Source organism: Pongo pygmaeus, chromosome 10 (genome assembly GCF_028885625.2).
Source record: "Pongo pygmaeus isolate AG05252 chromosome 10, NHGRI_mPonPyg2-v2.0_pri, whole genome shotgun sequence".
Taxonomy (NCBI): domain Eukaryota; kingdom Metazoa; phylum Chordata; class Mammalia; order Primates; family Hominidae; genus Pongo; species Pongo pygmaeus.
This window is the reverse complement of record NC_072383.2, coordinates 7134160-7155849: the sequence shown is the minus strand read 5'-3', so window position 1 is coordinate 7155849 and position 21690 is coordinate 7134160. Positions and strand designations below refer to the sequence as shown.

The window sequence follows — 21690 nt, the reverse complement described above, 5'->3', positions numbered from 1 at the left end:
ATGGATACCCTTTAAACACAATGAATGACTTTCTAGCCCCTCTAGGACCTGATGACAAGCTCTTCCCAGCTCTGAAGTCTCTGATCATGGTTCATTTAGGTCTTCTCCCTGCCATTCACCCAGAGAAATGATCTTGCAGCACAGTCAACGATGCAAAGCCCGTTCCCGTCATGCCGTACAAGGTGGCAGCAAAGAGGGAAATTCTTCACCGATACCTCAGCCCATCAGCAAGGGCAGAACCCAAATGGACTGGTGATTCTCCAAGAGGGATGAACTTCCTTTTTCTGTTACTTGTCAGATTCCAGGTTAATTTTTTGCTATTGCCCCAAGTATAAAAAAAGAAGAAAAATATCTCTATCACAGATCATGTTTCTAAATCTTAATATTTCTCCAATGCCTTTTTATCTCTAGAAGAATCCTCCTCTCATGGAAACACTCTCACACAGGGCACACTGTCAACTCCATTGCTCCTGCAATGATAGAAGTGTGAGAAGGTGGCTATGAGGCATACAGTTCAGGAGTGACACAGTGACTTTATGCTGCTTGGTTGACCATATAATCCTCCCAGAGGCTCCCTGTTGTAATTCCCTTCAATTCTTCAGGCCCTACAATTAGAGTTCTTCTGGTTACCTCATCGTGTTTACCCTGCGGTCTAAGGTCAACTGTTGAATTTAGCCCTCTTGGTCTATGGAATATCAAAGTCCATTCTCGATGGGCCCAAACAACCCCTTTTTGGCTTCTGGTAAAAACTGCCCTCCTGAAAGCCACGTGTCACATCGAACAGGTCAGATTCCCTGTCAGCTCTTCTTCTCAGACCTCCGCTTTCCTAAGACGCCCTACTAGGGCAACCACTGTCCTAAGATAGTTCTCCTATCTTCAGTTTTTAAAATGCTAAGTCTCTATTCTGTAGTCATTTCTCATCACTAATCATTCTTTTGGAAGAGGAATATTTTCTTTTCCTTCCCCTAGAAAATAGAAGGGAGAGTTTTGGGGTCCATCCTTTCCGAGATTTTCTGCTATGTCATCTTGGTACAGAGTTCAGTCTAATGAAGACATTGTCACAAATTGATCAAAACCACCAGGAAAGCAGACAAGAGCATGCTCAATTTCTTTAGTTTTTCTTTTTTGTTGTCATAATATTGCATGATACAATGAGTATTAGAGGAAAATTAACTTTCAGTTGACATATTGAAACAATTTATACTTAAAGAAGATCTTAAACAGCCAACTCAAACTATTCTACATGGATTTCTGAATGAGGTGGGGGTTTTTTATTTTGTTTTGTTCCAGACTATGTCTTACACTGGTTGCCCAGGCTGGAGTAGAGTGGCATGATCACTGCAGCCTTGACCTCCTGGGCTCAAGAGATCCTCCCACCTCAGCCTCCTGAGTAGCTGGGACTAAGTCACGCACCACCATGCCTAGCTAATTTTTATTTTTTATTTTTGTAGAGACAGGGTCTCCCTATGTTGCTCACACTGGTCTTGAACCCCTGGGCTCAGGCGATCCTCCCACCCCAGCCTCCCAAAGTGTTGGGATGACAGGTGTGAGCCATGCACCAGATGAGATTTAATGAGCTTTTTTTTTCTTATTTTTCTTTTCTTCCTTTTTTTTTGGCCAGGTAAATATTAATGAGTTTAAAAAGCAGAATGTGATGCCTTACACTGGCGATCTTCATACTAACCCACAATATTCAGTAAATCTCATTTGGAAGAGAGAAAAAAGCTGAATTCCCTGTTTTCGTGACAATTAAATTAAATATTAGTTGCTGGATGCCCAATTTCAGTGACATAACAGCCCTCTCATCCCATTCCCCTTCTATAATTCTGAGGGTTTGGTGTGGAATGAGGAAAGTCAGACAAAATTTGCTTATAAACATCCTTTATTGTACATAGACAGTGGATACTGAGAATGATCAAGTAAATGGAATTTTGAACAGGTAAAGAGGAAACAAAGAATTAAGGTATCCCTGTGGAATAGTGCAAGATAGGAGTGCCCCACCCATAGTGTTATCTACACTAGGTACTCCGGGGAAAGGACCCCAAGGAGTCAGACCACAAATGTATGACCAGCGCAATTCTATGATCAAACTCTACCTCTAGCAAGGCGTCTCAACAATCAAGTTCTATTTAAATCTCGTGTCTTCTTTCAGTCATGATGAAATAATGAGAATATCATAAGGAACAGAAGGCAATGCATTGGTCACCACCCTTGGAGAGGCTGGTGGGATGTATCTGGATTAGTCCTCACGGGGGGTGCTATTTTCCTGCATAGTCTTCATTATCCAGTCAATGTAGTTCTTTACCCGTGTGTAAAGCCCATAGGTCCCACACTGGGGCCCCCAGGACACCAGGCCAGCTACATAGAATTTGGTCTTGTCATTGGGATCCTGTACAGCAAAGGCCCCACCACTGTCCCCTTTACAGCTATCCATGCCCTTCTCTCCTCCAGCACAGATCATGTTAGGAGTGAAAACATAGGCCTCTGCATCTGCTGTGGGTTTCTCCACTTTCACTTCTTTGCACTTTCTTAAAGGAGCTACAGGTAACCTTGCCGCCTTGAGGCGAACAGCGCGATCTCTCTTCTCTGTTCGGCCCCAGCCTGAGATCAGTCCCAGGTCCCCATCCACGAGGTTGTAGTCAGAAGAGGTGCCTGGTAGGCAGATGGGAGAGACGGTGGGTCCCATTTTCACTGGGTCTTTCAGCCGCACCAGTGCAATGTCATTATCAAAATTTGTTCGTCCTTCTGGGACTTCCAGCAGCTTCCATCCCGGATGAATAAACACATGCTCAGGAGTGAGCATCTTGGATTTTGCCAGCCGTGAGGTCTGCACTGAGGTGGACCCAACGTACATTGTTGGCTCCCTGTTTCCCTCCACAACATGAGCAGCCGTCAGCACCCAGTACTCATCAATGAGCGCTCCACCAGCCCATGGGTTGTCAAAGAAGACTTGCCAGGGGAAGTTTTTAATATCTGCATCGGATCCTCCAATTATCCTCTGTTTTTCTTCAAAGGGTTCTCTGGGGACTCCACAGACTAGGAAGGAATAAAACAACACAGGGAAGGAGCAAGAAATGATGCTGGCTTCCTGCAAATCCTCCAACCACTCACATAATGTTACCTGCTAGGTTGCAGGGTTCTCTAGTACAAAATAGTCAACCCTATTTGGTCAACAATCTCAATACCTGACCCACTCTGGCCTTACCTAAACATCCCGCTTTGCTGACATCATAAGCTGGCTCATGGGAGAGCTCAGTTAAACGGAGGCAGTGTGTGAATCACTGAGTCCAGATGCACTAGTGCCTCACAATATCCACAGTGCGACTCACAGCCCCTCTGGAGGCAGGGGTCCCCTTTGCACCTCCCAACTCGGCATGTGAGGCTGGTGCCCAACCAAGAGCCAGTGCTGGAAACCCTTTTCTCACACAGATGGTGGAGGAGGGAAGATTTCTGCCTTCTTCAGATGCCCAGATCAAACTTTAATCACCTTCTTTACTGGAGTCCTAGTTGCACCTGAGTCCCTCCTGGTAAACCACAGGTCAGCCTAGGAAGTACAGAGGGGTCCCTTCTTTGGCCTTGACCTCTCACTCCCAGTGACTGGTGCCATTACCATTCAGTTATACTAATAACTGGATTCAAGTGAAGCTGCTTACCTAAATCCCTTACTAGACAGCCTGGAGGGACTCCAAGTTGAGCACAATGGGCTGTGAACTTAGACAGACCTGGGCTCAAAGCTTGCCTTTGCCACTTGCTAACTCTTGCGAACTTGCACCCCACCCATTCACCGGTCAAATAAGACTAATGACAACTAGCTCACAGGGCTGTTATACGGACATGAATGAGGTAATAAATTGAACAAATCAGCTTGGTCTTTAGCTCTCAGTAACACCCAGGATGGTTTTTATCCTACTGGATTTGCCCCAGCCTTCTGCTACCCAACTCTTATCTTCCTCATTCCTTGAATTCCTCTATATCTTGCTGCCCTATAAACTTTTAATATAATAACTAGGCTATTTAGCTAGTCTTGTTTCTGAGTGTTGATTACTCACTCTCAGCTTTCAGGCCCTGTTTTTAGCAGTTCTGTATCTTCTCACTGCAGCTACATTACCAGACACCAACTGTCGCTGGCTGACGTTTCTATTTCCTTCCAGTTGGCCTGGCTTCAGTGTAGCTGAGGAGGTTCCCCACGGCCCTGGCAGCCCATGGCACAGTGATAATGCCACCTCACTGAGCTGGACTCTGGCAGGTCACTGTTCAGTCCTTTCCCAAGAGGATTACAGTTGCTTTCAGAAGGTGACTCCCAGTCACCCGTGGCTATCATCTCTCCCCAAGCCTCAGCCCTCCTTACCTGGAACACATTTCGGCAGCTCTGGGCCCAGCACCTCATTCACCCAGCTCCCGTTACCAGCACAGTGATACTCCCCTGGAATAGCACAGAGAACACAGGCCACACTCACCACCACATCTTCCTTCTTCCATTCCCCTCTACCCCAACAACCTGCCCCGTTCCTTCAGAGCCTCAGCTCATCTAGGATTCAAGTAGTAAATCAGATTAAATCAGCCAGAAAAAAATATCTTCCTCCAAAAAATCCCTCAGGCCTCTAGCCTGCTGGGGAGACAAAGGGAACATCTCCAAAGCAGAAGGAAAGAAGGCATTGGGAAAGTGGGGAAATAAAATACAAAGCAATGCAGAGAACGTATAGTATCTCATCCAGCCCTTCATCTAGCATAACCAAAGCCTCCACATCAAGAAAGCCAGTCAGTGTAGCTTGGTGACTTAAAGCTGAAGGCATTGCTCCTGTGGGTTTTACATGAAATAACTGGTCAAAAGGTGGGTAATCCCATGAAATGGATGTTGTAGGGGAATTCCTGCTGCAGCTGTGAAACTCAGTTGGTGACCTCTATGATTCCCTGTGACTGATGCTCCCCTGAACGTGCCCTGCTCCAGATGAAAACTGTATCTTTGGATGAAGCCAAGGGGATGAACAATGTCTGTCCTTTTGCCTTCATTTGTCTCCAAACTCTCTCTGGCACAGATAGATTATGCTATCCACCCTCCAACACCTTCTCACTCTCTCTGTCTCTTCTCCAGTAGAAGAAACCTACCACCTCCTCCATTTTCCATGTAGTAATATGGCTCCTCACAGGTGTAGTGGATGACAGAACCAAACAAAGTGCTCTCTGGGTCTTCAACTTTACCATTCTCAATGGATTCAGGAATGCCACAGTCCACAGCTACCAGACGAAGGAAGGAGAGTGATGGTCAGGACAGCCACTTCCTCCAAGGAAGAGTCATGGGGCCAGGTTCATCCTCACTGCTTCCCCATCCCATATCCACAGGCACACCTGGGATGAACCTCCCCACACCAGCCTCTCTGTGGCCATCCTCCCCAGCTGGCATCTCTCAGCTCCCTCGCCCGCTGAGATGCCAATTCAGATGGCCCCATGAAAGCCGTAGTGAAGAGCCTGGTTCTCAGTGATTGGTGAAGGCCCAGTGGAAGCCACAAATGCACCCACGTGGGGCTATTAACTCGACCTATCCCATAGCCCCTTTCTTGGAAAGAAATATGCTGATCTAGTTGGCCTGGGACCAGATGTGGGGCTGGGACTAGAAAAGCCTCCATGACTGGCTTCCCTTCAAAAACCCAACCCACTCCCTCACATGCCTAAGAGGAAACCATGCATTTGAATTTTGATGTGCTGATCTTTCCATTCTCTCTGAGAGAAAAAGAAAGACTTCCACTTTGAAGAGACACGTACGTTGACATTTCAGTTTGGAATTACTCCACTTTCCATTGCTTTGACAAGTCGAATAGAAAGATGTTGCACCAACACGTCCCTGGAGAATAATAAACATCACCACTTATTTCTGAAGAGAGATATGGGAAACCAAAATCAAAACTGGAATTGATCTCTGGCCTTGGATCAATGAGGAGTCCTCACCACAAGAAGCTTGGGAACATCTTAGCAGACCCAAAGCACCCAGGAGATGAGGCTGACAGAAAGCTTTGCCCCAACGTGTCAACTCCCCTTCCCCAAGAAGACTGAAGGCAGAGAGAATGCCAAGCTGGCCAGGGAGCTCCATGACTCACAAGGGAGAACTACAGATCTTAAGCTGTTGTGTTCATGGGAAAGGTGTTATACCTTGATCACACACATACACTGGATAAACAACTGGACAATTTCAGTCCGCTCGTCCTGATCTGGGGCCAGAGATTGGGGAGAAGCCAAGATGGTACTTTACCTCCACAACTTCAAACCCATCCAGACAGGTTATCTGCACCACATCTCTAAACACATATTTTGCCTTCGCAGGCTCCCAAACAGAATTGGGAGTGTCTTCCTTAGGGCAGGGCATTGCTTGAAAGAACAGAAGTTGGGACAGGAAAAAAAAAATTACTAAATAGTTGAAGACTCTCATTCTATTTACATCATTCTCACACTTTCTAAAATCATCCAGTTGTCCTCAATCCTGATGCTTAACATTCCAATACAGCAGATGTCTAAAATCATATGGCATTACCAACTAACCACCCCCAAGCTGTCTGCACTCTCAGGTCTAGTTAAAGGATTACTAGAGGTTGTGGCATTTCTAGCAACCATTGACTGGTTTAGATTTTCCTGAAGAAGTGAAGTATCTCAGGATTCTATCAGAACAACAATCTATCTGCTTTTCAAATTATTGTTGCTTTGTTTTTGTTTTGTTTTAGAGAAAAGGTTTTGCTCTGTTGCCCAGAGTGGACTCAAACTCCTACTTCCTGGGCTCAAGGGATCCTCCTGCCTCATCCTCCCCCAGTAGCTGAGATCACAGGTGCTTCCAGTGTGCCTGGATCATCTACCTGCTTTGTTCCCACATTGTTTGGGGACTTTGGTATCACCAACCAAAGAGGCACTTCTAGGTTACTCACGATCTCCATGATAGCGAAGTTTCCAGCCCTTTTTTTGCCCTGTTAGATCAGTTTGGAAGATGATATCGAGAGCATTACTCTTGGTTTCAATATTTAGAGGCCCAGGGAATCCATGACCACAGTAAGGACCAAATTGCTGATCTCCTGCAACAAACTGAACAAAATGATGAAATCAGAAGAGGGAAAGAACTAAAGGAAAGAGGTAAATTGGGGAGTGGGAGATACAAATAAGAGAGGCATTAAATGTCACATAAAATAAGAAGAAGGAAAATAAAGGTCAGGAGAAAAGATAATTTTATCTTCAGGCTGAGTGCAGTGGCTCACACCTATAATCCCAGCACTTTGGGAGGCCGAGGTGGGAGCATTGCTTGAGGCTGGGAGTTTCAGGCTATCCTGAGCAACATAGCAAAACCCTATCTCTGTAAAAAATAAATAAATAAATAAATAAAAATAACAATATTAGCTGGGTTTGATGACGCACGCCTGTGGGCCTAGCTACTCAGGAGGCTGAGGTGGGACGCTTGCTTGAGCCCAAGAGGTCAAGGCTACAGTGAGCTGTGATTGCACCACTGCACTCCACTTGAGCAACACTGTCTCAAAAAAAATTTCTTTATCTTCAGGGAGAGATCTCTTTGTGTAAGTTGAGGGTAGGGGTATTAATCGACCATCACGCACAACTAAACTGTCAAGGCAGTTTCCCTCTGAGTCAGCTGGTTCCACATCAAAATCTTCTCTCCGCACGGTCACCACAACTTGGAACCCTTTCTCCAACCGGATCTGGTATTCACACCTTGAGTTCTCTGGATATGGTTTGGGATAATTGGGACTTGCAATCTCCCCAATCAGTGCAGTGAATACATCCCCACTGCAATTAACTAACGAAGAAAAAGAGAAAGGGAGAATCAAATACAGGGTCAAGCAAACGAATTCCTGCACTATTCTATGATTCCTTCTCTCAGAAACTGAGAGTCCTTCATTCAAACTAACCTGGGACCCCTGCCCTAACTGGAGGGATGGAGCAATTACACATGCAATACATATCAGTAGGAATACACAATCCCTGTTAGGTTTCCATCACTTTGCTTAGGATGGAGCCTTTTCTGGTTATGAACAGCCCCCAGTAGACTCTTTACAGGCATCTATCTCTCTTCTCCAATTAACTAACTTTACCCTGTAGTCTTATCTTCCTCCCTTTTGTGGCTTCATCTCAGCTTATGAGTAACTAAGAATAGATGCCAATACAGAGTGATATAATGGACTCTGGGGACTCAATGTGGGAGGAGGTTGAAAGGGGGGCTAGAAAACTACACATTGGGTATAGTGTACACTGCTCAAGTAACAAAACAAGTGCACTCAAATCTCAGAATTGACCACTAAAGAACTCATCCATGTAACCAAAAACACCAGTACCCCCAAAACTATTGAAATTATTAAAAATAATAAATAAATAAATAAATTCTAAAATGAAAAAGAAGAAGTGCCAAATGAAGGCTTGGCCTAATCGAAGTTGGAAGGGTGGATAAAGCCCTTTCTGAGGCCTCAGCCATTCCAAATCCCAGGGAACATGCAACCCTCTTAACACCAAGCTCACCTCCACAATTCTTCATGTCATCATGGAGGAAATATTCCGGGGGGCAGGAGCAGAAGTAACCACCAATGAAATTGTTGCAGAAGTGGCTACAAGGGGCATCTACAAAATCTGTGCATTCATTTATGTCTACAAAGAGTAGAGAGAGGCTGAGGTCAAGAACAAACACCAAGAAGGGAGAATGAGGTTACTCCCAAAACCATAAGGGTAAGAAAAATTAGGAAAGGCCTATTGCTTAAAGATCCCCCAAGGGATCACATTTCAGGCTAGTATTATTCTATATTACTCTTCTGACATATGATTCCAGAGTTGAGCCCTACCACTACACAGCTATAAGGGAGCTCGTGTGTGTGTGTGTGTGTGTGTGTGTGTGTGTGTATGTGACATAGCCTCACTCTGTCACCGAGGCTGGAGTGCAGTGGTGCGATCTTGGCTCACTGCAACCTCCACCTTTTCAAGCAAGTTCAAGCAAGTCTCATGCGTCCACCTCCCGAGGAGCTGAGAATACAAGCACGCACTACCACACCTGGTTAATTTTTTGTATTTTTAGTAGAGACAGGGTTTCATCATGTTGGCCAGGCTGGTCTTTAACTCCTGGCCTCCGGTAATCCACCCACCTCAGCCTCCCAAAGTGCTGGGATTACAGGTGTGAGCCACCACACCCGGCCTAGGCAGCTCTTAATATCACAGATCCTTGACTTTTCTCATGTACAGAGTGTTTCGGCTCTAGGGATGACACTCTGCAAGGTAAACATCATGACGATGCTTTCTGCAGGGAGGAATCAGTACATTCATTGCTTTATATGATGTTGGTCCTTCTGTCAATCTAAACAATAGTTTGGCTTTATGAGATGTCCTAGCTTCATTTTAACCTGGAGAGAGATACAGAAGTACCCAGAATTTGAAGGTTTGAATGCCATATATTGAATGGGTTTAAATACTACAAATTCCTTGTGTGATTCTTGGCAAGTTATTAACTTTCCTAGTCCTTATTTTCTTCATCTTTATATGGAGCAAATAATGCCTACCTTGAAGGATTAAAGTGATGATTGTGTTAAAATAGGAAAAATCCCCAATCCCCAATACATACCCAGTTTACGGTGGCTCTCAATAAATTACTGTTTATTCTGTAATATGTGTTATTACCATTATCATCATCACCACTAAGATATGATCATGCATTTGAATTTCACAAAAGTGATTTATGGAGCGACCCAGGCCAAGTCAACATTTTTTGTAAGAATTACGAACAGAATCCTCATTCAATGCGTTGCTCAGTGGATTTCTCACTTCTAATCTTTTAGCTGGGTCAATAAGGCACATGCAGAAGGGTGAGCCTTACCTGTGGCAACATAGTATGCAGCAAACCCCGTAAAACGCTCTTCATTGGAAAAGTCTGACTTAAAGATCACCTGGAGTTTGTTGTATGGGACTTGGAACTCTTCCACAATTGGAGAGTGGGGATTGTTACTGCTCCTCTGTCCACAGAGCCTCCCTTCTTCAATGTCTCCTGAGATTATCTAAGAGAAGAGTCAAAAAAAAAAAAATCTAGGAAAGGGTAATATTTCGGTATGGAGGTAAGAGAAGGGACAGAGAGAATAGAACATTTATGCCCCTAGGACTTGACTCCAGTTCACTATGAGTACAGGTGGCACTCCCTCCCACGTCCTTATTCCACTGCCTTAGCCCTGGTCTTCCATCTCTTTTCTTTCTGTGCTTATAACATACCTGCACTGAGTCATACGCACAGTTCTCTGACAGCTCTATGTCCAGATGGGTGAAGTAGAGGTGAATCCCGTACCCTTCAGGAACTTCTATGTCCCAAGATTTCTCTACCTCACTGGGATATGCCTGAGGATAGTTAGGGGACAGGATCTCCCCATACATGGTAGGCTCAGCATAAACCCACGCCAAAAGGGAAAACAGGACAATGCACCTGAAAAAAAAGAGTCATAGATTGGCAGGTGACCCAGGCACCAGTAGCCTAGGACAGAACGCGCTATTTGCCAGAAGCAGAAGAAAGGGGGAAGAAGAGAGGCAGTCAATCGGCCATGGGGGAGAATCTTAGGTCGGAATAAAGAAAAGGCCCAGGTCAAACCAAAATCCAGGCTTCAGACAACAGTCCTCTTTTTTTTTTCTTTTTTTTTTTTTGAGACAGGGTCTCACTCTGTTACCCAGACTGGAGTGCAGGGATGCGATCTCAGCTCACTGCAGCCTTGACCTCCCGCGCTCAAGTGATTCTACCACCTCAGCCTTTTGAGTAGCGGGGACCACAGGTGACACGCACCACGCTGGGCTGATTTTTTTTTTTTTTAATAGAGACAGGGTCTCCTTATGTTGTCCAGGCTGGTCTCAAAGTCCTGGGCTCAAGCAATCCTCCTGCCTCGGCCTCCCAAAGTGCTGGGATTACAGGCGTGAGCCATCATGCCTGGCCCATGAGCGCTTTTCTTGAGAAGATGAAGGGAATGGAGTCTGTGTAATCTCAGGGACCCTTGATCACTTACCACATCTCTGGCGATGTGTCCACCCTGGTGAGCTGCCTGTCTCTTGGTCCTGGCTTTCTGCACCTCCGGACTTTGGAGCCTAAGGGGTGGCAGGCCTGGCTGTATTTGTCTGACAAACACAGGCACCTTCTTTGGTGGTGCGGCGTCACCTGGGGCTCAGTGTCACCTTCAAAGGGATAACACACAGGGCCATATCACCAACATCGCCACATGGCAACGGGCCCCTCACACTCTCCCTAGTTCAACTTCGACTAACTTTCTAGACTATAGCTAAATTGTATCCTTCCCTCATTGCTTCTCTGGATTTTCTCCTAATTTTTCTCCAAAGGAATCGAGTACTTTCTCCCAGTTTTCTTCTTCCTCTGTTGTCCTCCACCAGCCCACCCCCACAGTATCAGTCTCTCTCCTGCCCTCGGGAACAATGCTCCCATTTCCACTCAGGTTTTCAGCAGTCTTGGCGCATCATGACCATCCATGTAGGACAGCCCCTCTTCTTTAACCATGATCTCCTTATCTCCTCAAGCAGCCCTGTCTGCTGTTTATCATTGCGTGCATCTCCGCTGATGCTCCCAACGCCCACGGATGGAGGCAGGAGCTTCTTTCACTAAGGGAAGGCAGGGACCCTGGGACAAGCGGTCTGAGAAGGAAGTGCTGCCCCACTGAGACAGAGTTGCGTGAGGAAGGAGAAAAGGGACAGCCAAATGACAAGGAACGTAAAAACTTCCTACATTCGTTTTCCAGAGTTTGTTTGGGGTTTGTCCCTGCCCCCCACCGCCAACTTACTGAAAATACAAGCTATCTCCCCACAGTTCCTAGTAAAGTCTTGCTAAAATTGCTTTAACCCTGAAAACAGCGGTAGGTAAAGGGGTGAAGTGGGGGTGAATTAGGGGTGGATGGGGTGAGCCTAAGAGAAATAGGTTGTCTATATTCTGCCTTTTTTATGCTGCCTTTGTCAGCCCTCTATCATTGCCCCAAGCCCTCCTACATGAAGTTTTCTGCCTTTCTTTTTTCCTCCATCAAAGCTCTGCTCCTCGTTTGTAAGGATTTTACCTTCAGAAGCTGGTAGGAGCAAGTGGGTCAGTTCCCTCTCTCCTGCCAGTGGGCATGCTGGGCAACCCCTCTGGCGCCCAGGGACAGCAGCACAGGGCCTTGACGCTCCCTCTGCAGGAACCTCCGGCCAGCCTCCCTGTCCGGGTTCTGTTCATAAGATTCCCTACCGAGTGTGCATGTCTGAAATTCCCTGATCTAACAGAGGGGGCTGGGAGACCATGACGCAGGGAAACTCAGCCTTGATCTTGGAGCTCCCTCTGCTTTTGAAACAAGGACAGCGTCCTCCTCCCAGGCCTGAGAGCCCTCTATCCAGGGCTCCAGTGGGGAAAGGAGGAATGGGGAATTTCACCGATTGCTTAATGCTATTTTTCAGCCAAAGGGTGTGTTTCTGAGTTTTCGGGGAAGTCAAGTGATTTGTGGGAAAAGGCGGGGATTGGTACCAGGGGAAAAAACCAAACCCAGAAAGTCCAGCCCTCCAAATGTGTGTAAATCACGAATTAACAGAAAGTAGTTATCAGAAATGCAAGTCATCTCTGCTTTAAAGCAAATGTAATGGTTGATAATGACTTACACCAAGACCCAAGGTGGTCTGGCGTGAGGCTTCCTCTTCATAACATCCCTCCACATCCCTTCCAAACATCGAAATTCTACCCCACAACCAAGCCCCTCTTCAGATCCAACCCAGAGTCCCTTATCCATAATCCTTGAAGCCAGGTGTGTTTTGAAATTTTATAGATTTTATTAAGGCTATGTAGTCCATGGACCCAATATTAGGTAACACCTCCTCCTCTCCCTCCCTTTATGGACCAGGATAACCCCCTATTAACAAACATTAAAATTTCTGCAGCTAAACACATTGATCTTATGGTAAATGGATAACTAAAGATTACAAATTACATCAGTTCGGGTCAGGATTTGCTGCCAAATTGAGTTTTAGTCCCAAACTTGAAAACAAACAAACAAAAAACAATAGACAGGTATTGTGACACACGCCTGTAGTCCCAGCTACTCAGGAGGCTGAGGCAAGAGGATCACTTGTGCCGGGGAGGTCGAGGTTGCAGAGGGCACCACTGCACTCCAGCCTGGGCAACAGAATGAGATCCCATTACAAAAAAAGGAGAGAGACTTTGTTTTCAGAGTCCTTTGGATTTTAGAATTGCAGACAAGGGACTGAGGGGCAGTGCTGCTCCGCAGAGCCTTGCCTGATCTCAGCTCCCATTTATGCCCCTTTAGTTGGCTCAGCACTGGGCCTGGAGTCAGAAGATAGGCTCATGTCCTAGCTCTGCTCCTCACCAGTGGTGAAGCCTTAGGCTCATCACCTAACTTCCTAGTTTCTTTTCTTTTTTTTTTTTTTTTTTTTTAAACCTGGCTCACTATTGACAGACCTAGTTTCTTCAAATATAAAACAGAAATCCTATCAGTTCTGCCTACTCTACATGACTATCAGATGGACCTAATGAAATAATTCGAGTGAACAAGCTTTGCACACTATGGTACCTAATAAATGTACATGTTAAAAGGAAGAGAATCATGAGCCCGTAAGGTCTCGGAAGGCAGGTGCTGGGTCTGATTCGTCTTGGTATTGTCCACCATATCTAGCAGTGTCATGCGGACCACAGATGTGTATGCAACCATCTGCGGCTCCCCTGGCTGCCCAGCATTCAAACTGCTTTGCCACATTAGAGGAGTTCCCCATGATATCAGCCTTGGGAACAGAGCTGACCTCCCAAGAAAGAAGACACAGGCACAAGAAGTGTGTCACCCCCACACCCAGCAGCTCCGGAGCAGGCTAATTTGTAATCACCCGAAGGGTTCTTCCTGCCTGCTGCATAGACAAAACCAATTCACTGAGACCATGGTATTGCAGTAGAGAAAGAATTTAATGACACAGAACTAGCCAAGTGAAAGGATGGGAGTTTGTTACTCAAATCAGTCCCCACAAGAACTCAGAGGCTAGGGTTCTTAAGGAGAATTTGGTGGGCAGTAAGAGCAGAGAACGGGTGCTACTGATTCGTTGGGGATAAAATCACAGGAGTGTAGAAAACAGACCTTGTGCACTAAGTCCACTTCTGGATGGGGGCCACAGGACCAGTTGAGTCATGAATCATTTCAGAATGCAAAAGTCTGAAAAATATCTCAAAAGACCAATATTTGGTTTTACAATAGTGATGTTATCTATAGGAGCAATTGGGGAAGTCACAGATCTTGTGACCTCTGGCCGCATGACTCCTGAGCAGCAAAGGATTATAGAAAGGCAAGCTAGGGGTCAATGGCTGGTCATTGGTTAACTACACTCACATCTTAGCAAAATTCAAGCCCCTCCTATAATCCTAGTCTTGTAGCCTTTCATTAGTTTTACAAAGGCAGGTCCCTGAGCAAGGAGGGGGCTCGTTTTAGGGAGGGACTAGTATCATCTTTGCTTCAGAGTTAAACTGTAAACTAAATTCCTCCCATGGTTAGCTCGGCCTATGTCCAGGAATGAGTGAGGACAGCCAGCCTGTGAGGGTAGAGGCAAGATGGAGTCACCCATGCTAGACTTCCCTCGCTGTCATCATCTTTGCAAAGGCAGTTTCACATGCACACACGTTCCATTCATCAGAGGCCCAGGCTTTGGATCCAGAGGCAGTAATGCCAGGAAGCAGGGACCCTAGAGCCTGCAGGGACAGTGGTGGCTACAGCAAGATCACAGAGGAGGTAGAGTTTTCAGCAGCACCCAGCACCCAGCCCCAGTGGGTAAGCATTGCAAGCTGAAGCATCCAGGACACGGCCAAAGAAGTGGCAGCAGCGGTAGCCAGGTTCTGACCATTGTCCCTGCTGGGAAGCTTCCATGCATGGCTCTGAAGCTCCCCTGGCATTTCCGTGAGCAATCCAGGATCCCTTTAATAAACTCATCTTCTGCTAAACTCAGCCAGAATTGGTTTCTGCTGCTTGCAACTAAAAATAATGGCTGATACAACATGCTCAGTGAGTACCTGAGGATTGGTTGATTGAATGAATGTGCCAACGTGAATTCAAACCATTCACTACCTTTCATTTTAGCCGTGTGACCTTGAAAAAGTTACTTTGCCTTTCTGAGCTCCAGCTTCATCAGGTGTAAAATGGGAATAATAGCACCTACTTCAGACATAGCTATCACTGTCAGGGCCCATTGTGGCCAATATTAAACAAAATAACGTAGGCTAAGCATTCAGCATATACCTGGTACTCAGTAAGCTTTTAACAAATAACAAACCATATTAACTTCTCCAAATACCAAACACAGCAGCAGTAGCAGCAGCTTCCTCCCCATCAAGAGCATGCTTCAGTTAATACCAAGGAAAAGAGGACGCCTTATCAATGTGTCCAGGGTTCCTTCTCCTTTTCCTTGGAACTCAACACTGCCCGATCTTGCCAGAAAAGTCAGACTGTCTCCTATCCTCACCTGTGTTTTATGTTCACTTCTGCAATTTTGCCACAAAATTGAAATATATTGCCAGGAGCAGTGGCTCACACCTATAATCCCAGCAACTCAGAAGCCTGAGGCAGGAGGATCGCTTGAGGCTAGGAGTTCAAGACCAGCCTAGGCAACATAGGGAGACCTCATCTCTATAAAAAAGTTTAAAAATTAGCCAGCTTGTGGTCCCAGCTACTCAGGAGGCTGAGAGGCAGGAGGATTGCTTGAGCCCAGGAGTTCAATCAAGGCTGCAGTGAGCTATGACCACAGCACTGCACTTCAGCCTGGGTGCTCCGTTTCCCACCTCAAATTTCATCGGTCAGGCATGGTGGCTCAGGCCAAAGTGCTGTAATCCCAGCACTTTGGTAGACCAAAAAGAGAAGATCTCTTGACGCCAGGAGTTCGAGACCAGCCTGGGGAACATAACGAGATTTCATCTCTATAAAAAGTCAAAAAATTAGTCAGGCATAGTGGCATGCACTTGTAGTCCCAGCTACTCAGGAGGCCAAGGGAGGAGGATAACTTGAGCTCAGGATTTTGAGGCTGCAATGAGCTATGATCACACCAGTGCACTCCAGCCTGGGCAACAGAGTGAGACTCTGTCTCAAAAATAAATAAAATAAAATTTCATCCAGCCATGTTATCTAAATAGCTATCAGAGATCCACAATGAGATTAAATGGTGGTATTAAGAAGCTCCAACAATGAAATGCCAACAATAAAGTTTTTGAACAACAAATAACCCTCCCATTTATCAAACTCCAAAATTAAAGTTCAAATCCCATTGCAAACTAAAACTATGACATTAAAGTCAAAAGTAATTGAAGCCCAAAGTTTCTATGTTAAAGTCACAAAACCATCAGTTCCAATTTGTGTTCTGTTTAATCCTAGCTAGTGGGCTTCCAATCCCTCGGCAGAGTTGTGGTCCCTTCCAAAGCTGCAGCCTGGGCTGGAACAGGTTAGTTCCTCCAAGGCTTCAAAGACTGAGTTCTGAGGCAAACCTTCCATGAGCCTGTTTTTAAAATTCCAGAAAGTTAATGAGACGCAAGAATATTGCAACACCAGCCCCACACCCACAAAATTTAGAAAATGAGCTATCCCCAGACCCCAAGACAACCATCCCAGGCAAAATTAAAATTATATTTCCAGAAACCACCACTTAATGTCACCAAAATCTGAAGAAGAAATTCAATGGTATCTGAGGGCAACAGAAAAGCTTAAGCTTAGTTTAAAACCTTACCTTGAGGCCAGTCGATTTATGCCAATTGTTCAGAATCCATGTCCTGTGGGCCAGATGTGGTGGCTCATGCCTATAATCCCAATACTTTGGGAGGCCAAAGCAGGAGGGTTGCTTGAGTCCAGGAGTTTGAGATCAGCCTGGGCAACATGGTGAGACCCTATCTCCACAAAAAAAAAAAAATGCCAGGCATGCTAGTGCATGTCTATAGTCCCAGCTACTCAGGAGGCTGAGGTGGGAGGATCACTTGAGCCCTGGAGGTCAAGGCTGCAATGAGCTGTGATCACACCACTGCACTCCAGCCTGGGCAATAGAGTGAGACCCTGTCAAAAAAAAAAAAAAAAAAAAAAAAAGTCTATGTCCTGTGAACTTAAACACCATTGGAAGAAATCATGTAGAAAAAGGTTAATTGGGCATTTTGTACTTGCCATATCGGGATCCTCGTAGGTGGAGCTTTTAAATTTGCATCCCCTCCCACCATCTCCTGACCTTGTCCCCATGAGCCCCAAGCTGGGGGCTCTTCAGTGCCTTGTTAGTTGGTGAGCTCTCCCTAGTTAGAACTCTAGCAGCCTCCATGATATTAAAAAAGACAGACATTTCCATCGTGTGTCTCTTTTATGACTTCTGCCACTCCTCTTTTTTGGACTCACTAAGACCTAAAAAGCCTTCTTCCTAAGGAGGGCTTTCCCCACACCTTCATGTTCACTTCAGCTGAAAGCAGCACCCTCAGCAGATTTTTGAACTGAGATTGTTACTAGGTGTCACTCCCGGGTGGGTGGTCATCCTGTCTTGTTTTCTCTGTTCTCTGTGGGTCAAGTTGTTTTCTTGATGAATCCCAATGCATGTACCTTCTGCTCACTGGGAAGGGCTGTCTGACCTGGGATTCCAGCACAACCACCATGCCCTTACCTGGCCCCTTCAATCAGAGGCAGCCCAACAGTTAAAGGAGCACCCACACAAAGAGAAGAGAAAGAACCAATGCAAGAACTCCAGCAACTCAAATGGCCAGACTGTCCTATGTCCACCAAACAACCTCACTAGTTCTCCGACAAGGGTTCTTAATGAGGCTGAGTTGGCTGAAATGACAGAAATAGAATTCAGAATATGGATAGGAATGAAGATCATTGAGATTCAGGAGAATGGCAAAACCCAATCCAAGGAAACTAAGAATCACAATAAAATGATGCAGGACCTGACAGATGAAATAACCAGTAAAAAAGAGAACCTAACTGATCTGATAGAGCTGAAAAACACACTACAAGAATTTTACAATGCAGCCAGGCACAGTGGCTCATGCCTGTAATCCCAGCACTTTGGGAGGCTGATGCAGGTGGATCACTTGAGGCCAGGAGTTCAAGACCAGCCTGGCCAAATAGTGAAATGCTTTTTCTACTAAAACTGCAAAAATTAGCTGGGCATGGTGGCATACACCTGTAATCCCAGCTACTCAAGTGGCTGAGACATGACAATCATTTGAACCTGGGAGGTAGAGGCTGCAGTGAGCCAAGATCATGCCACTGTACTCCAGTCTGGGCAACAGAGTGAGATTTTGTCTCAAAAATAAAATAAAAGAAAAAATAAAAGAATTTCACAATGCAATAACAAGCATTAACAGCAGAAGAGACCAAGCTGAGGAAAGAATTGCAGAACTTAAAAATTGGCACTCTGAAATAAGATAGCCAGACAAAAATAAAGAAAAAAGAATGAAAAGGAATGACAAAACTCCTGAGAAATATGGGATTATGTAAAGAGGCCAAATCTACAAATCACTGGCATCCCTGAAAGGGATGGGGAGAAAGCGAACAACTTGGAAAACATATTTCAGGATATCGTCCATGAAAATTTCCCCGACCTCCCTAGAGAGGTCAACGGTCAAATTCAGGAAATACAGAGAACCCCTGCAATATTCTACACAAGAAGATCATCCCCAAGACATATAATCATCAGATTTTCCACGGTCAAAATGAAAGAATGTTAAAGGCAGCAAGAGAGAAGGGGCAGGTCACCTACAGAGGGAGTCCCATCAAGCTAATAGATTTCAGCAGAAGCCCTACAAGCCAGAAGAGATTGGAGGCCTATATTCAACATTCTTTTTTTTTTTTCTTTTTTTTTTGAGACGGAGTCTGGCTCTGTCTCCCAGGCTGGAGTGCAGTGGCGCAATCTCGGCTCACTGCAAGCTCCACCTCCCGGGTTCATGCCATTCTCCTGCCTCAGCCTCCCGAGTAGCTGGGACTACAGGCGCCCGCCACTACGCCTGGCTAATTTTTTGTATTTTTAGTAGAGATGGGGTTTCACCGTGTTAGCCAGGATGGTCTCGATCTCCTGACCTCGTGATCCGCCCGCCTCGGCCTCCCAAAGTGCTGGGATTACGGTGCGAGCCACCGCGCCTGGCCTCAACATTCTTAAAGAAAAAAAAATCTTCAACCAAGAATTTCATATCCAGCCAAACTAAGCTTCCTAAGCAAAGGATAAATAAGGTCCTTTTCAGATCAGCAAATGCTGAGAGAGTTTGTTACCACCAGACCTGCCTTACAAGAGGTCCTGAAGGGAGCACTAAATATGCAAAGGAAAGGCCATTACCAGCCAATACAAAAAGACACTTAAGTATACAGACTAGTGACACTATAAAGCAACCACACAAATAAACCAGCATAATAGCCAGCTAACAACACAAGATCGAATCCACACATATCAATAATAACCTTAAATGTAAATGGGCTAAATACCCCCATTTAAAAGGCACAAAGTGACAAGCTGGATAAAAAAGCAAGATCTTATGCTGTCTTCAAGAGATCCATCTCACACACAATGACACCTATAGGCTTGAAATAAAGGGATGGAGAAAAATCTATCAAGAAAACGGAAATCAGAAAAAAATCAGGGATTGCAATTCTAATTTCAACAAAATATACTTTAAACCAACAACGATCAAAAAAGACCGGGGCATTACATAATGGTAAAGTGTTAAATTCAACCAGAAGACATAACTGTCCTAAATATAAATGCACCCAACACAGGAGTACTCAGATTCATAAAGCGAGTTCTTAGAGACCTACAAAGAGACTTAGACTCCCACACAATAATAGTTGGAGGCTTCAACACTCCACTGACAGTATTAGACAGATCATCAAGGCAAGAAATTAACAAAGATATTCAGGACCTGAACTCAGCATTGGACCAAATGGATATGATAGAGATCTGCAGAACTCTCCACCCAAAAACAACAGACTATGCATTCTTCTCATTGCCACATAGCACATACTCTAAAATTGACCACACAATCAGACACAAAACAATTCTCAGCAAATGGCAAAAAACTGAAATCATAACAAACACACTCTCAGACCACAATACAATAAAAATAGAAACCAAGACTTTAAAAAATCACTCAAAACCGTGGAATCAAACAACCTGCTCCTGAATGACTTTTGGGTAAATAAATAATAAAATTAAGGGAGATATTAAGAAGTTCTTTAAAACAAATGAGAACAAAGATACCACATACCAGAACCTCTGGGACACAGGTAAGGCAGTGTTAAGAGGGAAACTTACAACACTAAATGCCCACAACAAAATGTTAGAAAGATCTCAAATTAACAACCTAGCATCACAACTAAAAGAACTAGAAAAGCAAGAGCAAACCAACTCCAAAGCTAGCAGAGGACAAGAAATAACCAAAATCAGAGCTTAACTGAAGGAGATTGAGATACAAAAAACCATTCAAAGATCAACGCATCCAGGAGGGTTTTTTTTTTTTTTTTTTGAAAAAGTTAATAAGATAGATAGGCTACTAATAAAGAAGAAAAGAGAGAAGATTCAAATAAACACAATTAGAAATAACAAAGGGGATGTTACCATTGACACCGCAGAAATACAAACAACCAGCAAAAAACTACTACCAATATCTCTACACACACGAACTAGAAAACCTAGAAGAGATTAATACATTCCTGGACACATACACCCTCCCAAGACTAAACCAGGAAGAAACTGCCTGAACAGGCCAATAATGAGCTCCAAAATTGAATCAGTAATAAATAGCCTACCAACTACAAAAGCTCAGGTACAGATGGATTTATAGCCAAATTATACCAGATGTATGAAGACAAGCTAGTACCATTCCTACTGAAACTAACCCAAAAAACTGAGGAGGAGGGACTCCTCCCCAACTCATTCTATGCAATCAGCATCATCCTGATACCAAAACCTGACAGAGACACAAGAAAAAAAGGAAAACTTCAGGCCAATAACCTTGATGAATATCAATGCAAAATCCTCAACAAAATACTTGCAAACTGAATCCAGCAGCACATCAAAAAGCTTATCCACCATGATTAAGTGGGCTTTATCCCTGGGATGCTTTATCCCTGGGATGCAAGGTTAGTTCAACATACACAAATCAATAAATGTGATTCATCACATAAATAGAACTAAAGACAAAAATCACACGATTATCTCAAAAGATGTAGAAAAGGCTTTTGATAAAATTCAACATCACTTCATGTTTAAAAAAATCTCTCAATAAACTAGGTATTGAAGGAACATACCTCAAAATAATTAGTCATCTATGACAAACCTACAATCAACAGCATACTGAATGGGCAAAAGTTGGAAGCATTCCCCTTAAAAACCAGCACAAGACAAGGATGCCCTCTCTCACCACTCCTATTCAACATAGTATTGGAAGTACTGGCCAGAGCAATCAGGGAAGAGAAAGAAATAAAGTCCATCCAAATAGGAAGAGAGGAAGTCAAACTATCCCTGTTTGCAGATGATATGATTCTATATCTAGAAAACCCCATAGTCTTGGTCCAAAACCCCTTAAGCTTATAAATAACTTCAGCAAAGTTTCAGGATACAAAATCAACATACAAAAATCACCAGCATTCCTATACAAAAACAACAGCCTAGCTGAGAACCAAATCAGGAATGCAATCCCATTCATAATTGCCACAAAAAGAACATAATACC

General features: G+C 44.6%; 1 protein-coding gene across 2 annotated transcripts; it reads right to left on the bottom strand.

Annotated features, from left to right (window-relative positions):
* Window positions 1–1864: 1864 nt before the first annotated feature.
* On the bottom strand, window positions 1865–12411 carry C1S (complement C1s). 2 transcript variants are annotated; one of them, XM_054444517.2, is made up of 12 exons: window positions 12051–12411; window positions 11001–11166; window positions 10225–10432; window positions 9839–10016; window positions 8500–8625; window positions 7584–7783; window positions 6909–7062; window positions 6245–6360; window positions 5761–5839; window positions 5107–5235; window positions 4349–4423; window positions 1865–3036 (listed from the first exon to the last, which is right to left on the bottom strand). In XM_054444517.2, exons 2-12 carry the CDS (start codon window positions 11003–11005, stop codon window positions 2240–2242), a joined length of 2067 nt encoding a protein of 688 aa, XP_054300492.1. In that variant the 5' UTR covers window positions 11006–11166; window positions 12051–12411; the 3' UTR covers window positions 1865–2239. The 2 variants fall into 2 exon arrangements, with proteins under 2 accessions (XP_054300492.1, XP_054300494.1); XM_054444519.2 differs by having other exon boundaries at window positions 11001–11079; window positions 12051–12383.
* Between the last annotated feature and the right edge of the window lie 9279 nt (window positions 12412–21690).

Coding starts and splice junctions, on each gene's coding strand:
- C1S (XM_054444517.2), bottom strand. Junction 5,236..5,760: donor TTCCAAACTGAAATGTCAAC/GTACGTGTCTCT, acceptor TTCGTCTGGTAG/CTGTGGACTGTGGCATTCCT. Junction 4,424..5,106: donor CATGGAAAATGGAGGAGGTG/GTAGGTTTCTTC, acceptor GTGCTATTCCAG/GGGAGTATCACTGTGCTGGT.